Source organism: Pteronotus mesoamericanus, unplaced genomic scaffold, assembly GCF_021234165.1.
Source record: "Pteronotus mesoamericanus isolate MK-2021 breed Mesoamerican mustached bat unplaced genomic scaffold, CSHL_Meso_final scaffold_827, whole genome shotgun sequence".
Classification (NCBI taxonomy): domain Eukaryota; kingdom Metazoa; phylum Chordata; class Mammalia; order Chiroptera; family Mormoopidae; genus Pteronotus; species Pteronotus mesoamericanus.
Genome location: NW_026555327.1, coordinates 310419 through 334659, shown reverse-complemented (window position 1 = coordinate 334659; position 24241 = coordinate 310419). Strand labels below are relative to the sequence as shown.

Below are 24241 nucleotides of genomic sequence, written 5' to 3'. Positions count from 1 at the left end.
CAGGCTGGCACTCAATCCACTGAGCCACACCAGCCAGGGAAGGGAAACATCAGTTGTTAATAAGCCACTCAGCCCTGGCTAGGTAGATCAGTTGGTTGGAGCATCATTCCATACACCAAAAGGCTGGGGATTTGATTCCTGGTCAGGGCACATAACAGGGTCGCAGGTTCAATTCCCAGTTGAGGCATGTATGGGAGGCAACTGATTGATGTTTCTCACGTCAATATTTCTTTCTCTCTCTTTTCTCTCCCTCCCTCTTTTCTAAAATCAATAAACATATCCTCAGGTGAGGATTAAAAAAAAACCAACCAAAAACAAAAACAAAACTAAGCTACCTAGTCTGTGGTATATTGTTATTGTACAAAGCCCACCAGTGAGCTGGGACAGGGTGCTTCTCAATATGGTCCTTCTTAATTCTGTATCATACGAACATATATTCTAAAATAAAATCAATCAAACATTGCCCACCTTGTTTAGGTTGCAAAACTCAGTAGCTGGGTGCAGCCACAGAATGTACCCCCACCCCCTTTCACCCAAAAGTACGACCTTCACGCTTGGCTTTCCTTAAGCAATTTTAATCACAAACTGAGGGGATGGTAAAGGGGGTATAGGCTGACTCCTAGAGAGTGGTGGCTGACTCTAGGCCACGCTCCTGGAAGTACCGGTGGGGGAGACGGGGGCGGTTTCGGGGGCTTCCCTTGAAATAGGATGTGATCCTCCCTAGTCCCTCCTGATCCCCTGTCGACAAGTCCTCCCTGTGGGTGAGAGATGATAACACTGATCAGCTTTGGAGGGCAGGGCGGGGGGCCCGGCCCTCCCAGGCAGGGCTGAGCCCTAGTCTCCCTCCTTCCTCGCAGCACCTTTGGGACACCCACCATATTACGTCTTCTGCCTCCTTCTCCAGGATGCTCTGAGCTGTGCGCCAACTGAACCGGACAAACTGGGGAAAGCCAAACACGGGCTCCACGTGCTTCCTCAACCATGCTTTTGTCTTAGGATCTAGGGAAGGGGTGGGGTGAGCAATGGTGACAGCTCCTGAGCCCTGTCATAGAGTCCCAGCTCCTTAGACTGCCATCTGAGGCCCTACTACCTCATTGCAAGCCTCCTATGGGGTACCTAAGGTTTCTCCCATTGTCTGAGACATCTTTCTGCCTCAGGACCTTTGCACAGGCAGTTCCACTCTGACTCTTCCCCGGCCAACAGTCTGCTCAAGGTACAACTTACAAAGATTGCCTCTCAGACATCACCTTTACCCCCTAAGCACAACAGTCATTAAACCAGAATTTGTGGACCTTAAGGTTAATGCCCATCTTCCCCACGTTAACCATGAGCTCAGTGGGGATAGGGAAATCCTTTTTTGTCTTGCTTACAGCTATATCCCCAGGGCTTGGCCCTGCATGGCATCTACCAGGTACTCAGTGAGCACTGAATGCTGGCCAAACTGTTTTTGGCCTGTACCTGGTTTCTTTGCTGTGGCCTTACCTAAGTTCCAATCACAGACTGTGTCACCCCACCCACCTGCAAGTCTCTTCCTGAATCTTAGAAGGACCAGGGGCTCCTTGAACCCAACCACCGAATCTTTGAATCTGCCACTGTGTGTGTGTTACGGGGAGCACAATCACTTCCACTTCAGAAAAGGAAACTGAGCCTCATGAGGGGGAGAAAAATGATAGATTTCAACTGGGGCCACTGGACACAAGCTGGTGCCCCTCACTTGGCCCCGTTCCCCTTGACAAATGGACAGACACCCGCCATGGGTCTCAACCCCTCACTGGGGCTCCAGAGAGACAGCAGGGAGGGAGGGAGTGAGAAGGGATGAAGGAGCCTGATAGCCGGAAATCAGATCTGCCACACTCTGGCCGTGGGCAACTGGCCCCCAGTCTGGGCCTCAGCCTCTTCCACCGTGGAGCAGCGTAAGCAGACCCGCTCTCAGGCCTGCCTTGCCGTAGTTATCATCAGCATCGCTATCTCAGGGCAGCTCCCGCAGCAGCCCGACTGCCGTCTGCTCACCATTGGGGTAGCCTGAGCCATAATCAGTGTCCAGGTCCTCCAGTTTTTCCACAAACTTCCAGTTCTTCACGGCCTGGTCACGAGCCACCTGTGGGCAAGACAGGCACTTGGGGTCTCCCGCCCCCGAGGCAGCTACACCTGTCCTCTGCCCAGAGGGATGCTGGGAGCCAGTCGTGGGCAGCAAAAGGGCTGACCTTAGCACAGATGCTGGCAGCGCTGACCACAGGGTAGAGGGCATCTGCCTTGGCCTTGACTGTCACCTCAATACTGGGGAAGCGCTGCTGCAGCCGTTCCTGGTATGTCTCTGGCAGTCCCACAGTGTCCACAAATACCTACAGAGGTGACAGCGATGTATTCATTCAACAAACACTGGGACAAACACTGTGCAAATGATCCAGCCTCATAGCCTTTGCCTACTGCTTGGAATACTCTTCTTTCTGCGTGTCCTAGGCTGCATCTTTCTCTGGGGTCTCAGCGCAGGCAACACCTCCCCAAGGGGCTTTTCCTGATCAAGCTGCACCTGCTGTACGTTTCCTGAGCACCTACTACATGCCATGGGCTGCACTTAATACCAGGAACTGGGCAGTGAATACATCAAAAATCCATGCTCTCATGGAGGGGACACTCTGGTAAGGGCCTCAGACAAGAAACAAGGTAAATGATAAAGGATAGGAGAGAGTGAGAAGAAGCTGTCACTTTTTTAAAATTTTAATGTTTTTTTTTTTTTTAAGAGAATGAGAAACATTGATTTGTTATTCCACTTATTTATGCATTCATTGGTTGCTTCCTAGCTGTGTCCTGACCGGAGATCAAACCCACAACCTTGGCTTTATCAGGACAATGCTTTAACCAACTGAGCTACCCGGCCAGGGCCTGGAAGAGGCTGGCATTTTAAACAGAGATGGGCAATTCAGGGAAGGTCGCCCTGAAGTGATGACATTGGAATAAAGGCCTGAAAGAGATGAGGGAATGAATGAGCCATGTGGATGGAGACTTGGGGAAGTGTTTGAGGCAGCGGATACAGCCAGTGCAAAGGCCCTGAGGCGGGACCATGTCCAGTATGCTGGATGGGAGTAGGGAGGCCCCGTGACTGGAGCAGAGAGAAGGTCAGGGTGGGAAAAAGGAAAGTGATCTCCGCAGTAGCTATTGTTCTCAGAAATCACCTTTATTATTTGCTTACCAGCTGAACACCCATCTACCTGACTTGGTCATGAACCCCAGAGGAGGGCCTTTGTGTCAGTACTGTATCGTTGACTCCACATTCCAGTTCTCAATCCTAGCCACCTCCTCAACAATGCCTCCCTTATTGCAGCCCCTACCTCAAGTGTATCAGCCCTTATCATTCTCTCAAACAACTGGATCTTTGCCTCTAAACACTTGACACCAGGCCTACTTATATTTCTCTCTAGTAATTTAATCTCATTCTCCCCCTGACTGTGAATTTTCCTGATTTAATTAATTTCCACTGAAATCAGAAACTTAAAATATTTAGATTTACATTTTGAAAAAATGACTGTCTGCTGCTGTTGTACTGGGAGCAGACTCTAGGGAAGGGTGCTGAAGAGGATGGAGCAGGCATCCAGGATGGGAGGGTGCCCCGGACTAGGACAGGTGGACAGATGTGGGATTTGTTTTGGACAATGAGCCTTTAGATGAGGGTGCATGCCCCCCAGTGGGGTACATATTAAGGATAGGAAAAGCAGCAGAAAGTCAACAGCAGCAAGAAATATTCCTGAGGTACTTACTACAGATGTCTGATGCTGAATTGCCCACTGCACTCACACCCCATTTTATCCTGAGGTGATCAAATGGAGCAACCCAACAGTTAGCTCACCTGAGCAACTTTCACGCCTTGGTCCAATGCAAACTGCACCAGCCCAGTGGCTGTATCATGGGACAGAGAGTTCAGGTTGTATTTGACCCTGCAGTGGGGGACAGAGCACAGTCAACTCCATTCCAGCCATTGATCCCTTATAGCCCAGTCTGGCTGCCCCTCCACCCTGCCCCTTCCGGGGACCCCTCACCGCCCAAGCATGCTGGTAGAGATGAGATTTGGAGACAGCACGTCCAGTGCCCAGCCCACAAAGTCCCCATCCTCCTTCATTTTCGCAAAGAGCCTGTCCCGCTCGCTCTCCGACAGGGTTTTTGAGTCTGAGAGAAGGGTTGGGAGAGAAGGGGAGTAGCTCGTTCTCCCAATTCCTGCTTTCTCCCTCCAGTTTAGACCCACCCCTACGAGTGCCACCCCCTCCCCAGACGTACAACGAAGGCTCACCTGCTACTTTCAGGGCCTCCAGATCTGCCAGGCGCGACAGAGGACAGTAACAAATGGCATAGACCATGGGGCCTGGGGGAGTGGGGATCCAACTAGTGAGCCCATGAAAATCGCCATCCCTGTTTCGTCATCACCACTTTTTCAGGTGCCATCACTAATGTCATGGCTTTCACCGCTCTCACCGCCCCCCCCCCCGCCCCCAAACACCGAATCCGGTCTAATACCGGCACTCATTCCAGTGTAATTTGCATTCCCTTTATCATGTCCCTCCTCCACCCCGGCCCTTGGGGCGCACCCAGCACCGGGCCCCGGCCCGCTTCATCGACGCCCAGGGCGCACGGTTCCTTGCGACACACTGCGGGCACAGGCGACTTCAGACGACAGCGGCCCGTATTGTCTCTCTCCAGCTCTCTGGAGTCCATGCCGTCTCGGTTTCCGCCACCGTCCGCAGGAACTAGGCGTGCAGGCGCACGTCTCGGCGCGTTTTCCCGGACCCGACCAATCAGCGTATAGGACACGCCCACAACGCTCCCACCGCCGTTGACGTGCGCGCAGCCAAAGACTACGCCTCCGCAGTGCAGCTTCTTGGGAATTGTAGTTCTGGAGGCCGACAGAGAACTCTTGAGTTTGGTAAACGGGGTGGGAAGGATCACTTTCGAAGTTCCGCCCAGAGGTTTCGTGTCTCCGGACTCAGCCGTCTCCTCCCCTCACCACCCTTAAGCCCCAGACTTACGACCCCGGTTCTCCCTTCCCGGTTTCCACCTCGTCTGCGCCCCCCATCGTCCTTCCTTTGTTCCTGCACAGCCTGGGTAGTTGCCATCCCACCCGGGCCTGCCTTCTCTGCGCCATCCGCTCACTCGAACTCAGGGCCTCCAGTCGCAGTCGATCGGCTTGCAGGATGAACAGTCCCGTTGCCGGCAGGGCCGCACCTGCACCAGGTTCTCGCGGTCGATGAACACCGGGCCCGGCGCTGGGCCCAGCACCTCGCGGCTGCGCTCCTGCTTGCCCAGGTCGCAAAGACAGCGCCACTTTCCCCAAGGGCCAAGGATTGAGTCCTCCACGTCTAGGGATGGAGAGGCCAGGTCGGGGGTGGGTCACCTACCCTCAGGCCCTCCTCTAGGTTTGGAGGAAGCTGCAGACATTAACAGCAACAGCTCAAGTTTGCAGCGCTGTGCCCCTGTACCAGGCGCCCTGCCATAAATGATCTCATTTAGTCTTCCCATTAGTCCCAGGTGGAGAAAGTGAGCCCTAGAAAGAGCAAGCCATCCTTCTGAGCTCACACATCTGGTGAGCGACCCACGGGGACTGGAAACTGACACTTCCCGCCTGTGCCAGTTGAGACTGTGGTACAGCACCCTTCACGCCCACCCTCAGAAGCTGACTCCCGTCTTCAGGGACCTAATTATCAGCCTTGCCTGCGGGCACCGTGCCACCTGACCCACAGGTCTGTCAGGGGGTAAATTAAATGTCATAATTAGCATAATAAAGACACTTAAAGCCCCTGCACTGTGCTAGCTCTTAGAACAAAAACAATGAATATAATCACTTTTAAAACTACACCTTCCTGAGTGCCTAACCACTCGCCCTCGCAGGGCTCTTTTTCTGACCCCCCCCCGCCCCCCGCATCCAGGAGACAGGCCCTAACTCACAAGCCTCCATCACAGGACACTGGCCTCTTTCATTCTTCTGTCAGGCCTTTTGGCCTTGGCATAGGCTGTTCCCGCTCCCTGCCAACAATCTTTCCCCTAAATCTTGGCGTTTTCTGATTTTCTTGTCCTGCCAGCTGCATTGGTTACCTATCTTCTTCAGCCAGGCCTTGTCAGACTTCAGAAGTTGACCTGCCGCCTTCTCTCTCTCTCTCTCTCGCTCTCGCTCTCTCTCTCCCCCCTTCCCGTCACTTATCCATGTGTTTATGGGCGTGTCTGCTTGGGTCTTGCTCAGGCCCCCTCTCCCTGTGTAAGCTGCTTAAAGACACTCTCTATTTCAATTTACGAATGAGAAAACTGAGCCTCAGAGAAAAGTGACCGGCCCAAGGGAGGCCGCCAGTGCGGAGCTGGGCGGAGATCTGGAGTCTATGGAGGAGGATCTGTTTGCAGCCACCTGGCAAAAGTGGGGCAAGGGGGCATCTTTCCGCACCGTCACACCCGCGGCTGAAGTTACCTTTCTCCTGAAGCTGCAGCCGTAACTGCTCCCAGGTGTCGCCTTCACCCTGATCGCCAAAGTAATGGTAGTCGGAGGAGACCTGGGCAGGGGTTGCCAGCAGCAGGCATGTCAGAGGCGACAGCAGTAGCGCAGCGGGGCCCCGGGCCATGCCGGAGTGCAACCGCCCCCGCCACGCTCCGGGGCCGAGCCCCGCGCGGGGTCTGCGGGGCCCTCACCACCCCCGTGGGTGGGCGCCGTGGGCGCGGCCAGCCGCGGCTGCGCGTCTCCCCCAGCAGCCCGCAGACGCCCAGACACCGCCGGCTCCGCTCCCCCTCCACTACGTTGACAGTGGACCCGACCGCTCCTCTCGTCACCACCCCCAGCCCTGAGCGTCATGGTTCGGGCCACGCATAAAAGGCTCCACTGTCCTGCGAGCACTTGTGTCTGAGAACGCGAGTCAGCTAGTCTGCTGCACAGTGCGTCCCACCCTTCCCCAAACAGGTAGGGACACCTGGGGCGCACCGGCCCGAGGGGAAGCCCCCTCGGAGCCTCCTCCTGCCCGCTCCAGACCTCAGCGCTGGCCGCCTTTGTTTTTCACCCACTTTGGTGGCCGCCTTTGTCCTTCGGGTGGGGGAATCGAGGCCAGGGCGTTGGCGTGCTTCCCGTCTCCTGCTCGCTGGGGGTTCCTCCCTCGGCGGTGAGCCCGCGCCACCGCATTCGGGCCGACACGCTAATGGGAAGCCTGGCGGCAGCGGCTGTACGGCTCTCGCTGGCAGGACGCGTGGGAGGAGCGGGAGGTGGGGTGGGGGCGGGGGCGGGTCTCCCGTGGTCTAAAAGCAGGGCAGAGCCGGTACCAAGGAGGGTTCGGGGCGGTGAGGCAGCCTCAGCCGCTCTGACTCAGTCACCGGGCCTAGCACGCAGGGTGACCTTGGGAAGCGAGGACAAAGGGTCTTTCGCGGGCACACTGACCGGGCGGAGGGGGGTCTCAGCTTTCAGTCATGGCCTCCGGAAACGCTCACATCGGAAAGCCCGCCCCGAACTTCGAGGCCACCGCCGTGGTGGATGGCGCCTTCAAGGAGGTGAAGCTTTCAAACTACAGAGGTGAGGGCGGCCTGAAGGGTGTCCAGGTAGGGGCGGGGCCCTGGCATCGGAGATGCTGGGCCCTCACTCCTCTATTCCTGCCCCCTTCTCCAGGGAAATACGTGGTCCTCTTTTTCTACCCCTTGGACTTCACTTTTGTGTGCCCCACGGAGATCATCGCTTTCAGCGAGCATGCCGAGGACTTCCGCAAGCTGGACTGCGAGGTGCTGGGGGTCTCTGTGGACTCGCAGTTCACCCACCTGGCTTGGTATGAGCGGGGAACAGCGGAGAGGGACGGTGCAGCCACACCTACACCTCTACAGGGACCGAGCTGTGTGTTCTAGTAGCTGTCGCTCAACCTCTGCACCTCCCTTTCCCATCTTGAAGATAATGGGAATAAAGACGCCCAAGTCCTTAACGATGATGATGATGACAGTAATTAGCATTTGGAATTTAGTTAATTGGTGTGGAGTTACAAACGCTTTATCTCACTTAGGGCACTTAGGGCAAAGCAGCCTCCCGCCCAAGAACTATTTCAAGAAGGTTGCAACTCCAGTTTGAGGGTGTGAAGGGCTAGGCCCCAGGACATAGAGAGGAAGGAGGTTGGGGACTCTGCCCCAAGATGCCACAGGCTGCCGCACATGTGAAGCCACTGTTTGGAACCAGAGCATTAGCTGAGTCTTCCCAGCTGTGGAAACAGCCCCTGCATCCACTTCAGGGTGGGGTGGGTGGGACTCCCAGGGCCTTGCTCTAAAGCCCCTTATCTCTCTCGTCCAGCACCCCCCCTCCAGCATTTATCACTCAGTCCCACAGGGTGAGGACCCTGCTGCGCCAGGCATCCTGAGGTCCCAGCCCTGTCTCTCCCACCCCCAGGATTAACACCCCCCGGAAGGAGGGAGGCTTGGGCCCTCTGAACATCCCCCTGCTGGCTGATGTAACCAGGAGCATGTCTCATGACTATGGCGTGCTGAAGGAGGATGAGGGGATTGCCTACAGGTAAGAGGGGCCTCAGGGTACTCCCCCCATCCTCAGGGTGAGGGGTCCAATCTTGGGTGGTCCCCAAGTCCATGGCTGGCAGGGAGATGGTGCTCCCTCTCCTAGCTCTGCCAGTGGGAGCGCCCAGATCTTCACTGTGAACCCTTATATCTTCAGGGGCCTCTTTATCATTGATGACAAGGGCATCCTTCGCCAGATCACCGTCAATGACTTGCCTGTGGGGCGCTCTGTGGATGAGGCTCTTCGGCTGGTCCAGGCCTTTCAGTACACAGATAAGCATGGGGAAGGTGAGTGGACACACATTTACAGGTGGTCACATGCGCGTACACACGCAGCCCTTCTCTCTGTCCCTTTGCAGACATTCACTGCCTGCTTGGTCACCTGTGTGACATGGATGTGAGGGCCCCAAAGAAGATTCAGCTCAGGACCTTATCTGAAGGAAGTTTCTAGTCTGGTGGGGGGAGATACCCCAACATGAGGGTGGGGAACTGGGAGGTAATAAAATAAAAATCTATAGAGAAGGTATTTGAGAAGGCATGTGCCAAGGCAGGCTTGAATAAAATTAGTTGGACCAGAGTACCTTCTTGGGTCAGGGCATAGCCTGACCATAGCCTCTCAAAGTCTAGTAGGGGTGAGGCTGAGGGAAAAAGATGGGGCTAAAGGGGCCAAAAAGAAATGAAATGTCAGCCAAAAATCTTGCACCTGGGCTTGGGGGCTTCTGTCAGCATGCAATATGGTCTTGGGCCTGGATCACTTGGCTGTGGGCTTTTTCTTCTGCAACTCCGATCTCGCTTTGCTTCTCACTGTGTCCTGCCTTGAGTATGGGACTATAGCCTCACGTGTGCCTCCTTCTGTTTTCCCAGTCTGTCCCGCTGGCTGGAAGCCAGGCAGCGACACGATCAAGCCCAGCGTGGATGACAGCAAGGAATACTTCTCCAAACACAACTAGGCTGACAAACAGGCACCAAGCTTGGGCTTTTGGCCCCTACCTGGGTTCCCTGTGCTGGCCCAGGAAAGGACAGATCTGTCCCTTCATAGTCCATAGTCTGTGACCCTAAAGGGCTAGTCCCAGGCCTTTTCATATTCTTAGCTGAATGGTGAGTGGTGACCCATCCCTGGAGCCGCCCAACCAGGCACAGGTCTAGAGGTTACCAATAAAGTATTAGGGACAAATGTGAGTCTGTGTTGGTGTGGTCTGTCCTGTAGACTCCCGGCCCACCCCTCTTTTCTCCAAGCTCTGGCCTGAGAAACTGACACTGTAGTTACTCATCTTCACCACAAGGTGGCAGTTTTATCCCATGTTCACTGCTTTCATTTCTTGGCCTTGGAGGGCAGTCTCCAGACCTTGCCATCAGCCAGGTTGGGTTCAAGTGTCATTTAAGCGATGTGATCCTTCCTGGCTTTCGTCATCAGGAAAATGGGAATAAAGACAACCAAGCCATATCATCATGCACGTTAAAGGAGATCAAGTATGTGAAGCTGGGCCCAGTGAATGGTTACCAGGGCAGGCTTCTGGGCCTGAAAGAGGTTTGTCTTACCGTAAAGAGGGTCCATAAGCAGAACGAAGAATGGGAGGGAGCTCGAGCAATGTACACAGTGGGCAAGCTCTGTCCCACCACAGGATGGAAGGGCTGCCTGTTGCTGCCTGTCAGCCCCTAGGGTGGAGGGTGAGGGTTAGGCTAGCAGGCAGGTGTCAGGAGCAAGGCAATTTTCCCAGGAGTGCAGTTTGATGTATGTGCCCAGGCAAGTGGTGGTTCCACTCTCAGCCCCCAGTTCCTTCTACAGAACTGGATGGACAGGCTTATTTAACCCGTAGACCCATTATTAATATAGCTATCCAGCTTAATAACCACCAAAGTCACTAATCTCAGCCTTGAAATTTTATCTACGCTTCTGTTGAAGGCCCTATGTGGTCTTTCCTGACCTAATCTCCATCCTTCTGGTTTATTCCATTCCAGGCACACTGGCTTCTTACTTTTCTCTTTATCAGGACGATCTTGCTCTGGCCGCAGGAACTGCATGTGTTCCCTCTGGGCAGAATGCTGTCACCCAGGATTTTCTCAGGGCCAGGCTTCTTCAAATCTGCTCTCATTAAAGGTCCATGTTCCCAATCCCATTTTCCAAAGCAACTCATCTACTCTGCCCCATCACTACTACTTGGACCTGTGTCTTCTCTTCCTAACATTTAACCACCGTCTCCGAATTATGTTTCCTTGTTTATTATCTCTCTGCCTGCTGTGGTCCAGGCTGTGTTTCCAGGGCCAGGTTGTTCAATAGTTTATAAATTAATTAATAAAGTGTTCTGCTCATCCCACCCCTGTTGCCTGGTTTCTCTGCTGTTCTGCGTGCTTCCAACTCCGAGGCCAGCCTGACCTCCTTGGGGGGCGCACGAGCCGCCCTCATTACATTCCCAGCTGCGGGGGAAGGAGCCCCATGAGAGCGGGGGAGGCGCCCTGCGGCCTGAGCAGCCGCCCCGACAGGACCAGACCTGGCAGTCGCCCCGATCCTGGTCTGGCACCGGGACGGGAAACTGGCAGGCGGGCGCCGCCCTTCCTGGCGAGGGTGAGGGGGACCAAGGCGGCAAGGACGCGCAAGCCGCAGCAACCCCTCACCCAAGTCAGGTCAGACAAGCGTGGGCGCGGCGGGGTCAGGGCGCCAGCCAGAGGAGGCTCTGGGGTGACTCCCTGGACCCAAGAGCGCTGCCCGCCCACCGCGGACGCTCTGGACCCAAGCCTGGGGCTTTCCGGGCCCGGGCAGCCGCCCGCCTGGGAAAATCCCGGCCTCCTTCCGGGCGCCGCGGCCCTTGCCCGGCAGAGCGGGGGAGGGGATTCCCGGAATCTGCCCAGAGACCGCCGTCGCGTCATTGGGCAGCATCCATCCATATATGGGTAGCGCTTCCGTTGCGTCAGCAGGGAAAGCCCCGGCGCGCTCGGCTAGGCGGGGCCGCGCCTGCGCACTGCGCGTTTCGCCCCAGGCACCCTGCCCCAGGTGTTGGAAGGCTGGACTGCGTACCCGCCCTGGACTTTCCTGCTCCTGGGATCTGGGAACGCGAGAAGAGATCGCAAGATTCTTGGGCAGAGCTGGCGAGGGGACACAAATACAGAAGCGAGCCACAAACAGCAGTGGGGTGGGGACATCCCAATACTCTCCTCCCTCCATCCGCCCGGCTTGGAAAAAAAGACAACAGAAATTAGTAAAGAATCTTTTTTTTTTTACTTAAATAGATTCAATAAAAAGTCAGAACAACACACACACACACACACAAACACATCTTAAAATAAACTCTTCCGGGAGTAAGTACGTGTTTCTTCTCCACAGTACGGTGCAGAGGGGGAAGGGTAGGGGGCGAGGGTCTCCTCCCCAGTGTCCCCGCAGGCTTGAGTACCGGGCGGCGGAACCAGCTCCGCCGCGATCGCCCCCTCCTCCCCTCCCTGTTAAATACACAAATATATTATATTCAATATGAATCGAGTCCGTTTCCAGAAGAAAAAAAAAACATACAAAAAAAACCACAACGTGGAACGGGGCTTGTAAACGTCGAGTGGACTGGGCGCAGATCCGGGGGGCAGGAGTCCAGTGTTGTTTTCGGCGCCCCCAAGCCCCGGGGCCGGTGCCCACCGCCTGCCCCCTCGCCCTGTGAGAGGCGTGCGTCCAGCCGTCCAGGCTGGGGGCGGGGGAATGTCCGTACAGAGAAGGGGTATTCAGAAGGCGTGTCCCTTGACCCCAAGGAGCAGCTGGCAGCCGTTGCTGACGTGGGTCATGACCTTCTGTTTAAGCTGGGCCACCTGCTCCCGGAGGAGCCCAGCGGTGCTCGAGAGCCCCGCGTTCTCGGCCTTGAGCGTCTTCACCTTGTCCTCCAGGCGCGCGATGCGCTCCAGCTTCCGCTTCCGGCACTTGGTGGCCGCCAGCCGGTTCCGCAGCCGCTTGCGCTCCACTTTTATGCGCTCCTGGTCTTCCATGTTGATGGGGGACACTGGCGGCGTGGCGTCGCGGCTGCGCGCCTCCGGCACGGTCTGTGGTTCCTCCTTGAAGGTGGAGGCGCCGCGGCCCAGGCCCAGCTGCGCCGGGTGGCCGCCTGTGAAGGGCGGCGCGTGTGGGAGGTAGCTGATGGTGGCCGTCGGATACGAGCTGCCGGTCCCGACGGCGGCCCCGGCGCCTCCGGAGGGCGCAGAGGCTGGGGAGTAGCTGCTGAGGTTGGTGTAGACTGGAGGAGGCTCCGGGCCGGCATAGACACCCCCGGGCCCCGCTGGGGGCCCCCCGCTGGCGCCTAGGGACACGTTGGGGGGAGTCACGTGGTTCATCTTGTGCAGGTCGTCCAGGGCTTTGACAAAGCCGTCGGCAAAGCCCTCCTGCTCCTCGGTGACGCCGCCCCCTGCGCCCCCCGCACTGCCACCGCTGCCACCCCCGCGAGGGTAAAAGTACTGTCCCGGGGGCGTAGGCGTCGTCGTGATCACGCCGTTGCTGTTGGGGACAATCAGGCGCTCCAGCTCTGATGAGGCGAGCTTAAGGGACGCGCCAGTGTCCGAGCTCTGGCCGGAAAAGTAGCTGCCACCACCGCTGCCCTCTGGACCGGGGCCGCGCGCCCCAGGTGCTTTCAGACCTCGGTAAGGGTCGGTGAGGTTAAGCGCCAGGCTGGGTTTCAGGAGTTTGTAGTCGTGTAGAGAGAGGCCGCCCGGGGCCCGGCCGTATCCCGCTGCTGCGTATGAGTCGTCGTGGTAGAAGGGCTGTTCCATTTTAGTGCACATCCGGGCGGCCCGGGCGGTCTGGGGGTGGTCCCTGCGGGGCCGACCCGGGCCTCGCTGCGGCGAGCGATGCGCTGTCCTCAGCGGTGGCTTGACTGGATGTCTGGAAGTGTGGTCCCGGGGGCTGGCACCGGCCGGGAGAGGCCAGCGGGACGCCGTGCGCGGAAGCTCTGTGCGGCTTCGCTAGCCCCTCTGCCCTTCTCTGGCGCGCTCGCTTCCCTGGTGTCGCTTCCCCCTGCTTCCCGCTCCCTGCAGGTTCCGACGCTGGCCTGCCGCGCTCAAGGTCCCAGCCGCTCAGCCGGAGCCACACGCCTTTATACGGCGATTGGCAGCTGCGGAAGTGCGCTCCGATTGGCCGGTGCGCGAGCCGGGCCCCAGCGCCCCCCTCCTCGAGCTTGGGGAAGGGGAGGAGGCGGCTCGCGTCACTGTCAGGAAGCGCGTGTCCTTGTAAACAGCGGCCACGGGCTGGGTGGTTTAGCGAGGCTGCAGGGGGAGGGGCTCAGGGGACCCCGGGGTGCGCAAGGAGGGGGATGCTGGGACGATCCGAGACACGCTGGGAGCGGCTCCAGGGAGGGTGATGATACCCCTGGAGTACGCGATGAGGGTCTCGAGGAACTGGTACAGAGTGTGTGTGTGTGTGTGTGTGCGCGCGCGCGCGCGTGTGTGTGTGTGGCGTGTGGGGGGGCTTCCCAAGTTGGACACAGAAGGCCTGAGGAATCCGTAGTGTGGCTGGAGGGCTATGAACAGAGAGACGGAAGGGTTAAGCGGGGTAAGTGGGAGAGAGGTAAGGAGAAGAGACGCCTGACTCAGGAATTGAGTGGGGGTACCGCGTACAATGGGGTTGAGGGACTGGGAGTTTCATGGGAGCGGCTGAACTCAGGAAAAGTGAGGAGGTGGGAGATGAAAAGGGTACCCATTGTACCCTCGAGGACCCATTATGCAAGAAATAAGTAGGGGTCCTGGAGTCTGTGGGAGAGGCTGATGTCCCCCATAAATGGGAAGGGGAATCTAGAAATACATAAAGTGAGAGGGTCCTGGGATACACTGAGTCAGGGAAATAATGTGTGGTAGGAGAGGGGGACACTGTCACAGGTTGGGGTCATCTGTGAAGCTCTGACGAAGAATTAGAAGGGTCCGGGCACACCTTCAGAGCTGAGATGACAATGACAGAGGCACCTCGGCTGAAACATGAGGAAAAGAAGGGTCTTTGTGGATCCTTTGGAACTGGACTGCTGGATCTTCCATGACCGGGGCTCTCTCTTGTGAGTGACCTCCAGGGGCCTGTATACTCTGTCCCTATCCCAAAGGCCTCCCCCAGTAACCCTGAGCTTGACCAACACCCCGTCGGGTCCTGCTGCCAGGACCCAGCCCCAAGGCCGGGGCGCGGTCGCCCAGCCCCACTCCTTCCTTAGAAACAGGCCGGGGAAGAACTCGGCGGCAGGAAATGTGGCAACAGCCCTGGGGGAAGGAGCCCGGCCCTGTCTCCGTCACTTGGATCCTACGGGACCTTGCACCCCGCCCTGGGTCTGGCTGGGTTCTGAGTCTCAGAAGAGGAACCTGGGCGCAGGACCCCCTCGGAGGCCGGGTTGCACCGAACACGCCCAGCCTCAGAGGTTTCCAGTCACCATCCCCCCACTCCAGCAATGGTACCGCCTGCGGTGCCCGCGGGCGATCTTGGGGGCTGGCAGTCAAGGGACGATTCCATTAGCTTGTCAGAGGGGGACGCACAGGGGAGCGGGTCCTGGTCACCGTGGCAACAGGCCGGAGTCTGCCCCTGGCTGGGGGAGGGGGTCCCCGGAGTCTGTCCCCGACGCCCATATAAGGGCACAGGAAGGGGTGGGGCCAGTCGTGTCGTCGGGCCCCCAGCCAGGAGCCGGGAGCCCGGGTATCTGCCAGGTCCCAGGGCGCGCCCGGGCCCCCGACGGCTAGTCCTGACCAGCCCCAGCCTCCGGCCCCGGGGCCCCCATGGCCGCCTGGCCGGACCCCACCCAGTCGCTCTGGGGCTGTGTCCTGCCAGGCCCGGCCCGACCCAGCCCTGCAGGTCTCCACCTGCCCACGGGCCTGGGTCGGACTTCGCCCCTGGCCCGACGGGCGCGGAGGGGGCGGGCCAATGCCTCGAGGCGTCCCTGGCGCCTGGGCGGGCTGGCACGGCTGCCTCCTCCCTCGGGCGGGGTACTCATCTTTTCTGCCAGGAGATCTGGGGCCTCTCCCCACAAGCAACTCTAGGCACTGGGGTGCCCTCTCACTCACATTTGTGGGCAAGGGCTCCTACTCCTGTTTTAGTCTGGGGGTATACCATCTAGAATAACTAGAAGGGCTTCCCTCTCCCCAAGGTATCTCCCTCGTCTGAGGGCTCCCCTTGCCTCCAGTCAGCTGGGATCTAAAAATCCAAGAGGAGAATCTGGGGGGACCCAGAGCACCTTCCCCAGTAAGGACTGGGTGGAGGTTTAGATGGTGAGGGTTCTAGTTAGATTTAAGGTGGACTTGCAAACAGTTCAGATGTGAGCCACTAGAACAGGAGGTGAGAAGCTGAGTCTTTCTGTCAGAGAGAGGCCTCTATCCTCTGGAATGATGGAAGTTTCCTTAGTGTAGAGAGATGCTGAGGGATGGGGCCAGCCAGCCTTTGTAGGCCAGGCACAGAACTCACCAAGGGTGGGGGAGAGAGGGAAAATGAAAGAGGTGAAAGAGAAACTGAGCTACGTGGGGGCATGGGGAAGTCCAGCAGAGCAGTGGCGCTGGGGAGGAAGGTCCCATAAGAATCTGGGGGCATCCCTGTCTTCGGTCTTTGGAGATACTTGTGACCCCTGGGTGCCCCTTCCCCTCCTCCCCTTGCTTGAACTGCTCCCCTCCCTGCTCCAGGCTCAAGGGAGATTCCAGCGGGCCGCTGAGTCTGGCAGGCAGGCTGCCAAGGCCTGTGTCTCCCGCCCATGCTAATAACTGCAGCTGACATCTGGCCAGGGCCCTGCGGGGGCGCAGTGGGCAGGATTGGGGGCCTGGGCAGGTCTGGCCAGAGGGCAGCATCTCACGAAGCCAACCTGCAGGTCCCACAGGGCCAGGAGGCCACAGTGAGTCAGCCCTGGCCGGTGCTGACGCTGGCCAGGCCAGGGGAGCCTTGAAGAGCTGTGAGGCTGGCCCAGAGGGGGTCAAGATGAAGGGCAAGGACCCAGCAAGGAAAAATGGGTGTAAAGGGGTGGGGGTCAGGGCAGGGAGAGATGGCCAGAGAGACAGACTGGGGGCAGGGTGAGCGTCATGCAGACAGCAATGACACTTAGGATAGGCAGACAGACTGAGAAATAATAATTATTATTTTAATAGCTAACACTTATATAGCTCTTGCCATGAGCCAGGCACTCTTCTAAGTGGTTTAAGTAGAGTAACTAATTGCCTGCTTTCAACTACCCAGCAAAATGCATGCTATGTATCCCCATTTAACAGATGAGAAAACTGAGGCACTGGAAGGTGAAGACCTTGCCTGATGTCCCACAGCTATTAGTGCTGGAGTTGAGATGTAATCTGAGCTGTCTGGCCTCAGAGCATTAGCCACTGTGCTGTGGATAATCATAGGCGGGGAGGCTGTGATGCAGACCAGCTGTGTGCCCAGCTTTGCAGGCCCTTGCAGGTAGGGTCTTCTTTAATCTGGAGAGAGAACAGAGTTGGGCACAGAGCGGAGGGGTGCTGGTGAGTGGGGGGACAGGCCAGCACGCTGGAGTGGGGTTGGGTGGCTCCATGCACTCTGCATGGATGTTTGAGCAGGGGGTGGGGAACGGGCCAGCCAGGGAGGGCGGGGGCCCAGCCCAGCTGGTACAGCCGGTTCCAGGCCCCTGCCAGTCTCACTCTTGTGGCCTGGGCACCACCCCCTCACACCGCCCTACTGGCTCTACTGGCGCCAAGGCCCCTAGAAGAGGGTGTGAGAATAGCCCCCTCCCCTTCCTGGCCTGGGTGCCCAGAGGCAGCTGGGGACTGCCCAGCCCTTGGGCTCCAGAGCAGCATCTGGAGGAGGACTCCGTGCCCAGGCTCCCCCCACACGCAAGGGCCCAGGGCCTGGGGTGGGGACAGGATAAGGGGGAAGTTCACCTACCCCCACCCACGGGTCTCTGGGGCTTTCGACTTTGACATGAGGGACTTCTCCTTCTTATAAATAGTCTAGTGACCCCCTCCCCCTGGGCCCACTGACCGGTGGGGCCCTCTCCAGGAAACTGGGCTGGGGGCTGCGAGTGAGTCAGCCAGTGGGCAGGCCAGGGCGAGAACCCGCAAGTCATAGCACCCAACCTCCCGCGTCCCTGCCCCTGGGTGTGGACAGGCAGCTGGGCAGGAAGAGGCTGAGAATCGCAGAGGTCCTCCCCCAGGAACCCCTGGCTTGCCAGCTACCTCCCTACCCCACCTCTGTGGTTTGGGGGTCCCTCACCCCCTCTGCCAGAGAGGAAGCTGCTGGGTTTTCTTGGAAGCAGGAAGGAGAGGCTGTCTCTTCAGGCTGACTCAGCTGGGCATGAGGGGAGTTTCCCATAAAACTACTTCTGTCTCCCCCCCACATACTATACACACGACCGGTGAGGCCTTGGGGGGCCTGGGCCTGGCTGAAATTCTGGGTGCCCCCTTTATAGGGGATGCACTGAGAAAACAGGTCTATAGCCTGCCAGGGACTAAAGCAGCTGAGCCAGGCCTCCCAGGAAGTGACAAATAGCAGGGAGGGAGGGAAGTCCAGGGTAATGTTTGGAGAGAGGAAGTGCGGGGATCTGGGGGGGGGTGGTGGGGGAGGTACAGAGACAGACTGAGAGGTCCAGAGCTCCACTGTACCTCAGCAGGGTCCAGGAGCATGTGTGTCTGGTCCGCTGTGGGTCTGCGCATGGCTGGCCTGTCAGGGCATGTGAGAGTGTGTGAGGCCTGTCTCCCTGGTGCATGTGTCTGTGTGTTGGCCCAACCCTGCAGGGCTGTGTGGGGCCTGTCTGCTTTGTGGGGGGAATGGTGGGTACGTGTGTGTATAGTCTATGGAATCGGTTGCATATGGCTAGCCTCTATGCATGTGTTGTTTTGGAGTTCATACAGTTAACCTATTCCTGCCTGGTGTGTGTGTGTGTGTGTGTGTGTGTGTGTGTGTGGTCCATGGCTTGCCTGTGTGAGGTCTGTGTACACACATGTTTGTGTGTCCATGTGAGCTCTGGCTGGTGCGTGTGTCAGGGTGTCTCGGTGCCATTGTGTTTATGAATGTCTGGTTGTGGCCTGCCTGTGAGTGGGGGCTGCGTGTGTGTTTATGTGCGTTCTGTGGCTGGTCTGTGTGTGTCCGTGCGAGCCCGGGCTGGTGTGTGTGCGGGCACGCTAGCCCACAGGTTCTGTCAGGTGTTCCCGTGTCAGCGTGCTCATGGACGTCTCGCTGGCCTCACTGGCCTGCCTGTGCCTCTCTGCGCTTGGTGTGACTGTCTGGCCAGACCACCTGTGTGAATATGTCAGTTTGTCTTCTCACATTTGTCCCATCTGTCATCAGGCCTGACGTGTGAATGTTACCAGCGAGGCGGTATGTGTCTGTAAGTCTCAGTGTCCCCTCAGAGCCTTCCAAGTGCGTGTGCGGCTGTGGGAGAACTCTGTCATGGTGTGTACATGTCCTCTCCATCCATCTTGTCGTAGGTTTGCTTTTCCCTTTTGCTTCTGGGTGTCTTTTTGACTTGGCGATCTCGCTAGTGTAAGCAGTGTGCATGTACGCGTGCTGCTTTGTGTGTCAGGATCAGACAGTGTGTGTTTGAACACCTCTTGTACAACTCTTGAAGCACTGAAAGTGACTGTCCCTCTTTTTGAGTCTGTCAACATGATGCATCACCTGCTTATGTCTGATGCACAGTTGTCAGCGCGTCTGTCTGGTGTGTTTCTGGCCTGTCACATTCGGCTCAGCATGTGTGCGACCACAACACTGGGTTAGCCAGGCTTTGTGCTCACCTGGACGTCTCTCTGTGCTTGTGTGTGACATTGCGTCCATCCGGCCTGCAGGCCAAGTGATTTATTCTCATCACACACACCCTGTCTGCATGTGTCCGGCCTGTTGATGGCTGTGTGTGTCGGACAGCATTTCAGTCTTGCTCCTGAGTCTGCCCTGCCACTCTGTCTGTGTGAGACAGCCCACACTGGGTCATCTTGCCCAGATGTGTGTCTGACCTTGTCAGTGTGTCCCAGGTTGGCAGTGTCTCTGTGGCCGGGGTGACAGGGGTTTGTGTGTCTGGACTGGCTCTCTCAGGGTGACTGTGTATGTGTACACTCCTTGCCACCCCCCTAAGTCTGGCCACCCTGGGCCATGTTTACTCTGCCCCTAGCCGACTTCTGCCCTGCCCGGGGAGGGGCTGACCCTCCCGTCTGGTCTGTCCAGCCAGCAGTCCACAGGATGTTCCCTAGACGCTGTCTCCGCCAACATCCCCTCCCTGGGGCCACCCTCAGGTCAGGACCCAGGAGTCCAGGGCAGCAGGGGGTGGGGCTGCAGTGTGGGGGCCCTGTCAGGGCCCCAGAATGAGGGTGAGGGGTGGGGAGGTGACAAGCCCAACAGGTTCCGCCTCATTCCTGTCCCGCCTCTCACTTCCTGGGTGCCTGCCCAGGGCAGGGGTGGACAGGATGAACCCCAAGGCCTCAGAGTGCCTGGGTGGGGCCAGGCCTGCCTGGCAAGGACTTGCTCCTGCTAGACACCCTGACACTCAGGCTTGAGAGGCAGGAGGAGCCCACGTCTTTCTTTGGGCTAAGAACCCCTCCCCCTTCTCCTGTGTCCTGAGCTCTGGAGGCAGAAAGTCTCATCCATTGTGCACCTAATCTGCATAACGGCACAATGAGCTGAACATAATTATCCCCCAATTTTTAGGTGGGGTAACTGAGACCCAGACAGCAACGAGAGCAGAGGCAGAATCTGAACCCAGCTCTCTGGTATGCTACCTAAGACTCCCAGCCAGCTCACCACCCGCCTCACCTTCTCTCTCTAAAAATGGTACATGTGGGGTGGAGTATGAACGAGGCCCCCAGGAGGCTTGGCTCAAGGGGGCACCCAGCTTGCTCTGAGTCAAAAGGGGCCCGTGGATGAAATGAATAAGAAAACGGCTTTAACCGTTTCATCGCCACGACAGGCTCTGCCAAAACTTCCTGTGGGCTGTGGGGGGGAGGGCTGGGGGCTGGGTTCCCGGAGGCCTGGCCGGGGACAGCCAATTCATAGCCGGGGCGGGAGATGGGGGACGCGGGGGGGTACACTTCTAGACCCAGGTAAAGGACGACACTGACCCCCGCTGGAGGGGGACCCTTCCCCCAGAGCACGAGGTCCCTAGAATTTGGTTCTAGGCCGCCCCCCTTTCCCCTCCCCCTCCCTGCCTTGAGGGGGTCTCAGAGTCTGCAGGCCCCCTCCCCAGGGGCCTGAGTCACACAGGGGAAAGCCGAGAGGGGTGAGTCACGGGGGCGGAAAAGGGGTAGCAAGGTCCGCTGCGGTCAGTGGACCACCAGGCTGGCCTGAGTCACGCATGCCCAGGCCTCACTGACCCCAGCCCCCTTCCCCGGAGACCGGGAGCGGGAAGCGCGTGATCTGCAGACGGCGGAGCTGGAGGAAGAGCAGGAGGGGAGGGGACACGCGCCTGCCGCGCGGGAAGCTCCAGTTCCCATGGTAACTGAAGGGGGGCGTCTCTCAGTTCGACTGGGGTTCCTCCCCTCGGCAGGGACGGCCCCCAGGCCCTGGGGAAGCCCCCGCGCGCTCCTTCGAGGGGCCACAAGTTTCATGTCGGGCAGGAAGGGGTTAACGGCAGGCCCCTCCTGGGTTTCACCCGCTCCCCAAGTCCCCTGCCCCGCGCGCCCCCCAACTGTCACCCCGGTAGCGCGCGCGCACGCGCAGCTGGCCCATCCCTGTTCCCCGCTTGCACGCACGACCGCGTCGGGCTCCACGCACGCAGCGATCCTCGTCGTGTCTCACGTCACGCACGACGCACGCGCCCCCGCAGTGCGGGGAGGGCGCCCTCCCAGTAGAGGGCGGCAGGATGCAGGGGCGCCGGGCATCCCCCCTACCCCCCCCCTCCCCGCCACACCCGCGTACAGGTCCAGGTCGCTGCCTCCACTGAGTGCTCTGTCCCATGTGACTTTAATGCTCTCCCTCACAAGGTCACAAACTGTCCAAAGTCTCACGGTGTTACACGGACACAGGATACACCTGCTACACGTTGACACAAACCACTAGTTTAGCCAGTCCTGTAGCAAATGCTAATAGGGTCACATAGACACATGGAGATCCAGATAGTGACACAGGCACACCTTTCACCCACCGTTTGTGGCGGGGACACAGATAGGGCCATCTTTATACACATATGGCATACGCAGGCACTCTGATAAAGCCACACCATCACCGTCAAGACAAAGTAGGACACAAAGTCTCTGACATCAAGACACAGGATGATCATTCTGTCATCCGGTCATCACAAAGAGGGCACACGAAATAAAGGAGGGGCACAGAGACAAACCCAAAGGCCGCAGACAGGGACATCCATATTTTTGTGGGGACATGGACAAACCAAGGACATGAGAGGGTCACACTATCACAGAGATTTATGATGGATAGAAGGTAGGACACAGTCACACAGAAACACAACCTAAAGCCACGCTGAGGTAGTGATTGTCACAGAGTTCTCACACAAAGGACTTCAGGTTTATAGACACAAAGCAAGGTCTCATGTAGAGAGCATGTGCCCTGGTCCTTGACACCCCTCCACCCCACAAACCACCACATCACACGGAGGTAGCGTGTTGCATAAATTCCCAGGGGCCCAAGGCACAGGTAGATGCAGACACACACACACCTATGGGCATGCAATCACAGACCCACCGTCTCACATGTACATCAATGTGAGCACACTTCACATGGACTCAGACACAGACGCAAGGGGCGGGGGGACAAGATGGGAATTCCTAGAGGGACGTCAGTGTCTGGAGTGTACAGGGCCTGTCAGGACCCACCGTGGTATGTGGCAGAGTGTCCACGCTTTGGCTGTGGTCAGCCCTGGGGGAGGGTTGCCACCCTCTGATTGCTTGAGCCCAGGGTCCCCACCCCAGCCCCCATGACTGGGTTTCTGCCCAGATGTGAAGGCCAGAGGGTGCGGGGGTGGGGGGGCGTCCAGCTGTGGCCGCAGGGAGGGGTTGAGTCACCCGCTTCCCAGCAGTGTACTTCCCAGGCTGGGCCCAGCTGTTCCTGGAAACAGGCAGGAGGGGGTGGGGTCCTCAAATCAGCTGGGGGCTGCAGGCCCAGAGCTACACACTCTGTCCCTACAAAAGGGAGCTTTCAGACCATCCCCAAAACTTTTGGGGCTTCCTCCACCAAAAATGGGGAGTTGTATCCTTCCCCCAAACATAGTCCCTGCCCCAAAATGAGGGATTTTGACCTCTTTCATTGACAGTACCTGGATCACCCAACAGTGTGACTCCCTGCATCCCATAATGGTGATTACCGCTCTTCTTTGCCAACATAGGAGCTCCCTTACAACCTAAACATGAGATCCCTACCGCCCTAAATTGAGGGTTTGGTGCTCCTCTCCCAAAACTGATGGCACGAGGACCTTTCCTTAAATATGTGGATTTGGGTCACTTGATCCCTAGAACGCCCATACTATCATACCATCATTAGAAAAATTTAAGTCCATGCTCCAAATATTTGAATCCCAGATTCCTCCTAAACATCAAAATCTCTGCGGTTTTGCGAACATTGGGGACCCCATGCAAATTCTTGATGATTCCAGCAAGTCTCCAAATATTGGGCAACCAAGTCCTCACACAAATACTCCCAGCCCCTCTCCTCTTCCTTGTTCAGGAACAGCCCTAGTTCCTGGCTCACCTTTCACTTCTACCCGGGACCAGGACGGCCCCATTTCCCCCTATTGGCAGCACCCTCTCCAGCGGTGAGTGCGGGATGCTGGAACCAGCGGCATTGGTTCCCACGCCAGCCGGAAGGCAGCCTAGTCCGGAAGCCAGCACAGCCTGCCGGCCCTCGTCCCCTTCCCCACTACTTCCCCTCCCAGCCCGCTCCCAGGGGCTGGAGGCTGAAAACCACCTGGGAAGGGGATGTGGGAATGTAGGCGAGCCTCCGAGGCCCCTGCGTATGTGCGTGCGTGCGTGCGTGCGTCTGCACATCCGAGTGGGCTGTAACCGCGTGTCTCGTGGTACAGTGACTGTATACGTGCGAAGCGGCGTGGGTACTGTGGCCATCCTGCCTAACCCGCTCCGGGGCAGGGTCGGCGAAGCCAGACTCTGGTTTGGAGAGATCAGAGCCCCTCCCCTCAGACCTAGACCCACCCCCAATGCGCAGCCCGCCCTTCCCTCCGGGTACAGCTAATAACCTTTAATTACTGCTCATTACGTCGCCCGCCCCTCGGGGGAGGGACTGTCAAGGAGTTTAGGCGTCAAAGAGCGCGGGTCCAGGCCTTCCTTACCCCTCTTAAATAAAGCTGGGTCCACATAGGACCTCTGTATCCTTGCGTGTGAACCGGGAATCAAAACACCATTTGTCACCCAGAGTCCTGGGGAGATTTCAGCCGCCAATTTATTTATTTATTTATTTATTTATTTATTTATTATTTTAAAGATTTATTTATTTTTAGAGAGAGGGGAAGGAGGGGAGAAAGAGACGGAGAGAAACATTGTGAGAGAGAAACATCGATGAGTTGCCTCTCGTAGGCGCCCGGACAGGGAGGATTGAACCCGCAAGCTAGTCATGTAGGATTCCTAGGACCGCGAATCCAACCCGCGACTTTTTGCTTTGCGTGTCGACGCCCAACCGAGCCATACTGGTCAGGACAGCTGCCTATATGAATCGTGAAGCGCAGGGGTTGTGTACTGTAGGCACTCAGTAAATGGTGACTGCGATTTTATTAACTGCTCTTGTTATCACTTTCCTTTGAGCCCCTCCGGTAGACTGCGTGCCTGCGGTCTGAGCGCCCCCTGGTGGGCCCTGGGGACCAGGGCGGCCTGGTCCGTGTTCTGAGTCCGGAGGACTCCTGCTCAGGGTTTCAGGGGG

General features: G+C 57.7%; 4 protein-coding genes across 5 annotated transcripts; 1 reads left to right on the top strand and 3 right to left on the bottom strand.

Annotated features, from left to right (window-relative positions):
- Window positions 1-575: 575 nt before the first annotated feature.
- On the bottom strand, window positions 576-4871 carry RNASEH2A (ribonuclease H2 subunit A). Its single transcript, XM_054563566.1, has 8 exons — window positions 4578-4871; window positions 4283-4354; window positions 4035-4161; window positions 3845-3932; window positions 2205-2342; window positions 2011-2098; window positions 876-999; window positions 576-755 (listed from the first exon to the last, which is right to left on the bottom strand). Exons 1-8 carry the CDS (start codon window positions 4702-4704, stop codon window positions 620-622), a joined length of 900 nt encoding a protein of 299 aa, XP_054419541.1. The 5' UTR covers window positions 4705-4871; the 3' UTR covers window positions 576-619.
- THSD8 (thrombospondin type 1 domain containing 8) lies at window positions 4296-6632 on the bottom strand. 2 transcript variants are annotated; one of them, XM_054563573.1, is made up of 3 exons: window positions 6443-6632; window positions 5140-5345; window positions 4296-4354 (listed from the first exon to the last, which is right to left on the bottom strand). In XM_054563573.1, exons 1-2 carry the CDS (start codon window positions 6591-6593, stop codon window positions 5146-5148), a joined length of 351 nt encoding a protein of 116 aa, XP_054419548.1. In that variant the 5' UTR covers window positions 6594-6632; the 3' UTR covers window positions 4296-4354; window positions 5140-5145. The 2 variants fall into 2 exon arrangements, with proteins under 2 accessions (XP_054419548.1, XP_054419547.1); XM_054563572.1 differs by lacking the exon at window positions 4296-4354 and having other exon boundaries at window positions 5053-5345.
- Window positions 6633-6790: 158 nt separating this feature from the next.
- On the top strand, window positions 6791-10793 carry PRDX2 (peroxiredoxin 2). The gene is made up of 6 exons (XM_054563568.1): window positions 6791-6925; window positions 7414-7525; window positions 7619-7772; window positions 8378-8500; window positions 8657-8787; window positions 9364-10793. The coding sequence occupies exons 2-6, from the start codon at window positions 7423-7425 to the stop codon at window positions 9447-9449; spliced, it is 597 nt and encodes a 198-aa protein (XP_054419543.1). The 5' UTR covers window positions 6791-6925; window positions 7414-7422; the 3' UTR covers window positions 9450-10793.
- A 923-nt stretch (window positions 10794-11716) lies between these two features.
- JUNB (JunB proto-oncogene, AP-1 transcription factor subunit) lies at window positions 11717-13528 on the bottom strand. Its single transcript, XM_054563565.1, has one exon. The coding sequence runs from the start codon at window positions 13243-13245 to the stop codon at window positions 12202-12204; it is 1044 nt and encodes a 347-aa protein (XP_054419540.1). The 5' UTR covers window positions 13246-13528; the 3' UTR covers window positions 11717-12201.
- Window positions 13529-24241: the final 10713 nt, after the last annotated feature.

Coding starts and splice junctions, on each gene's coding strand:
- THSD8 (XM_054563573.1), bottom strand. CDS start 6,593: ATGGCCCGGGGCCCCGCTGCGCTACTGCTGTCGCCTCTGACATGCCTG. Junction 5,346..6,442: donor GCTGCAGCTTCAGGAGAAAG/GTAACTTCAGCC, acceptor CTCCATCCCTAG/ACGTGGAGGACTCAATCCTT.
- PRDX2 (XM_054563568.1), top strand. CDS start 7,423: ATGGCCTCCGGAAACGCTCACATCGGAAAGCCCGCCCCGAACTTCGAG. Junction 7,526..7,618: donor GAAGCTTTCAAACTACAGAG/GTGAGGGCGGCC, acceptor CCCCTTCTCCAG/GGAAATACGTGGTCCTCTTT. Junction 7,773..8,377: donor CAGTTCACCCACCTGGCTTG/GTATGAGCGGGG, acceptor TCCCACCCCCAG/GATTAACACCCCCCGGAAGG.
- JUNB (XM_054563565.1), bottom strand. CDS start 13,245: ATGTGCACTAAAATGGAACAGCCCTTCTACCACGACGACTCATACGCA.
- RNASEH2A (XM_054563566.1), bottom strand. CDS start 4,704: ATGGACTCCAGAGAGCTGGAGAGAGACAATACGGGCCGCTGTCGTCTG. Junction 3,933..4,034: donor TCTACCAGCATGCTTGGGCG/GTGAGGGGTCCC, acceptor CCCCCACTGCAG/GGTCAAATACAACCTGAACT. Junction 2,343..3,844: donor AAGGCGTGAAAGTTGCTCAG/GTGAGCTAACTG, acceptor TCACCTCTGTAG/GTATTTGTGGACACTGTGGG.